The sequence below is a fragment of the Monodelphis domestica genome, chromosome 2, assembly GCF_027887165.1.
Source record: "Monodelphis domestica isolate mMonDom1 chromosome 2, mMonDom1.pri, whole genome shotgun sequence".
Lineage (NCBI taxonomy): Eukaryota > Metazoa > Chordata > Mammalia > Didelphimorphia > Didelphidae > Monodelphis > Monodelphis domestica.
The window spans coordinates 210143970-210147733 of record NC_077228.1 but is presented as its reverse complement, the minus strand read 5'-3'; the positions used below and the strand labels follow the sequence as shown (position 1 = coordinate 210147733).

Sequence of the window (3764 nt, the reverse complement as noted above, 5' to 3'; positions counted from 1 at the left end):
TTTCCATCCCAATCAGCAATCTCCCTTTTACCTACTTCCACTCTAAACAACCATCTCCCTTTCCCATCCTCAGGCACATATCTTCTTCATCTATCTCCATCCTAAGACCCTCCTGTCTCTTCTCACTTCCATTCCTATAGCTCATTCTTTCCCTTTCTTTCCATGTAGAGCCTGAGATTAGGAAGTAATGGTGAGGGAGAGAGAGGAGCATAAGCTAACCTTCTTTTCTTTCTTTCTGGTAGGATGACAACAAGGTGGTACTGGAGGATGATCATACCTACGAGGTAGGGAAGTGGGGCCATTGCTAGAGATGGTGGTGGTGGCAGTAGTCAGTGGGTATGGGCCATATGGTAGCCCTGGTCCTAACCTTGTACACTTCTTGACATCCCCAGGGTCTGGAAATTGACCAGACGGCCACCTACGAGGACATTGTGACACTTCGGACTGGAGAAGTTAAATGGTCAGTGGGCGAGCACCCAGGCCAAGAGTGAAGGCTTCCCCCATCTGATGATCCTTCCCATGCTCCCCATCTCTCCACCAACCTTCTGGAGAGAACTCATCCAGCTACTCAGCTTCATGGACCTGTTCTGGTTCCCAGCCCGAAACGCCTTTCTCCTCTACCTATAACTGTCCCATAACTGTCCCACCTCCAGGCTTACTGGCCCAGTTCTGCCTTCCTACCGCCAATCCCTCTCACCTCACAACCATCTCCAGAGGGATATAGGCCTGCAGGGTTTAACAGAACACAGCTTTAAGGAAAGTTATCCCTGGAAGGCTCTTTGGAGTTGGCCATGTTTGGGATGGCTGGGGTTGGGAGGAGATAGAGTAGAGAGAGACCCAGACCTGGGGGGGAGAGGGGAGGTAAGGCAAAGAAAAACAGAGATTTGAAGTCTAGTGAAGAAGAAAGGGAGGAAACCTGTAAATCTGACTCAGATGGACCTAGAAGACCAGGCCATACTTGAATCCCTACAGTATCATTCCTCCAGTCCTAATGAAAGCCAGGACCAGGAGAGACTCTGAACACTTGGCCGGCCAATTGACTCAATCCAAATTGGGGGTTATGGAAATATATCCCCTTCTCCCATCTTCCAGGGACTTATTGAGCCTTTCTTGGTGTCCTGTGCATAGCCTTTGATGTAATAAACTGTGTGTTTTGAGAAAACACATGAAAACTTGTAGCATCTCATGGATCTACCCACATATACTTAACTGTGCATGTGTTTGCCTCTGAGGCAAAGCAGACCTGTACTAGCTAGAGGCAACTTGTAGGTTTTAGAGCTATAGTAACCAACAGCTGAACTTTTCTCCTGACATCTTTAGCTGCTCCCCTTAGAGTACCTAATTTAGTTCTTGTATCTTGTATCTGCCTGCCCTGGGAATCCCTCCTTTCTTTTTTGGCCTCAGTCTTAGCAAAGGAGACCAGTACTTGGCCAGAACAATCACTGACATTCACTTCCCTTTCCAATTAATCTATATTCCTTATTATCTTCCTACAGTAATACCCTAGAGGCACCTCCCGATTCCCAGAATAGGTCCACCATTCCTCTAGATACTGCTGTCCCAGGTTCAAGGTACACTGTGCATCTCTATCATCTAAAAACCACAGTTTACAAGTGCCCATCAACATGCCCACCCTTTAGTAATCAGCCACAAGGCACCATTTGTTTAAAATAAAAGTATTTAATAAAATGTCGGGGCAGCTAGATGGTAATAGTAGATAGGATACTGGGCTTGGAGTCAGGAAAATTCCTCTCTTTAAGTTCAAACTTGATTTCAGACACTAACTTCCCTAGGCAAGTCACTTTACTCTGTTTGTCTCAGTTTCCTCATGTGTAAAATGAGCTGAAGGAAACAGAAAACCATTTCAGTAATTATACAAAAAACAACAACAAATGGAGTCTCAAAGAATCATACACAACTGAAATGTCTCAACAACAATAATAATATGGCATTATAAGATTTTCCATCTAAGCTTAGGGTACCTTTTTCCATAAACATACATATATCATCAATGGGCCAAATGGACAAATATAAAAGTGTGTGTTTGTGTGTGTGTGTGTGTGTGTGTGTGTGTGATATCAGAACATGCTTGGAGGAGTAATCCACACCTCTGACACTCAAGAGCCTCTGATATCTTCTAGCAATGTCACACTCTGCTCCTGTCGAACCTGTCTATTGGTCTCTGCTGGACATGTTGTTCCACCAGGTGCTGCTCTGCTGGCCACGCTGTTCCCTTGGGAAATTAGAATAATCCATATCCCGATGGGCATTTAACTATCTGGCTTCAAACTAAGAACCTTTGCTAAAGTGCTACTCTTCCTCCTGAAAAGAGTGGCCACTTTTTATAATGCTCTTTAGAAAGAAACCCTCAAGGCATCTAGAAAGCACAGTGAATAAAGAGTAACACCTAGAGTCAAGAGGATGTGGGTTCAAATCTTAACTCAGATACCACCTAGTTATGTGACCATGGGCAAAACATTTAACCTTGTTTGCCTAGTCCTTGTCCAGAAGGACAAGAATTGTAGAAAGGAAGAAAGAGAAAGAAAGAAAGAAGAAAGAGAAAGAAAGAAAGAAAGAAAGAAAGAAAGAAAGAAAGAAAGAAAGAAAGAAAGAAAGAAAGAAAGAAAGAAAGAAAGAAAGAAAGAAAGAAAGAAAGAAAGAAAGAAAGAAAGAAAGAAAGAAAGAAAGAAAGAAAGAAAGAAAGAAAGAAAGAAAGAAAGAAAGAAAGAAAGAGAAAGAGAAAGAAAGAAAGAAAGAAAGAAAGAAAGAAAGAAAGAAAGAAAGAAAGAAAGAAAGAAAGAAAGAAAGAAAGAAAGAAAGAAAGAAGAAAGAAAGAAAGAAAGAGAGAGAGAGAGAGAGAGAGAAAGAAAGAAAGAAAGAAAGAAAGAAAGAAAGAAAGAAAGAAAGAAAGAAAGAAAGAAAGAAAGAAAGAAAGAAAGAAAGAAAGAAAGAAAGAAAGAAAGAAAGAAAGAAAGAAAGAAAGAAAGAAAGAGAAAGAAAGAAAGAGAAAGAAAGAAAGAAAGAAAGAAAGAAAGAAAGAAAGAAAGAAAGAAAGAAAGAAAGAAAGAAAGAAAGAAAGAAAGAAAGAAAGAAAGAAAGAAAGAAAGAAGAAAGAAAGAAAAGATAGGGAAGGAGGGAGGAAGAGAGGGAGGGAGGGAGTAAGGGAGGAAGGGAGGAAGGGAGGGAGGAAGGGAGGGAGGGAGGAAGGGAGGGAGGAAGGGAGGGAGGGAGGGAAGGAAGGAAGGAAGGAAGGAAGGAAGGAAGGAAGGAAGGAAGGAAGGAAGGAAGGAAGGAAGGAAGGAAGGAAGGAAGGAAGGAAGGAAGGAAGGAAGGAAGGAAACCCCAAATGGGGTCATGAAGAGTTTGACAGAACTGAAAAAACAACTGAACAGCAACATCTTTCAAGGTCCAGAACAAATCCTACCCCTGACCACTCCCAGCTATCTTACCCCTCTTTTCTCTCAATTCTTGCAGCAGGTAAGAATTTAAATCACACTGTTTAGCATGTCCCAGTGAAAAGAACATTAGCTCTGGGATCAGAGGACCTGGGTTCAAATCTCACATTCAATGCTCACGATTTGTACAATTTTAGACCAGTCATTCAATCTCCTTGGCCTCAGTTTCCTCATCTATAAATAAATTGGGTTAGAATAGATTGTCTCTGAAGTCTCATCTATGTCTCAGTGATGTCATACATCATTTTCAGTTGTTTCATGTGAAAAAGGTGTTGAGTTCTCAGACTACTCACACAATGGAAAGAACAC

At 41.9% G+C, this 3764-nt stretch overlaps 1 protein-coding gene across 1 annotated transcript in view; it reads left to right on the top strand.

Annotated features, from left to right (window-relative positions):
* Nucleotides 1-1166, top strand: part of CD79B (CD79b molecule) — a gene marked incomplete at its 5' end in the record, with an annotated part of 29952 nt that extends 28786 nt beyond the window's left edge. The window contains 3 exon segments of the mRNA NM_001195408.1: nt 226-239; nt 242-284; nt 393-1166. Coding sequence (NP_001182337.1) covers nt 226-239; nt 242-284; nt 393-491 — 156 coding nt within the window.
* Nucleotides 1167-3764: the final 2598 nt, after the last annotated feature.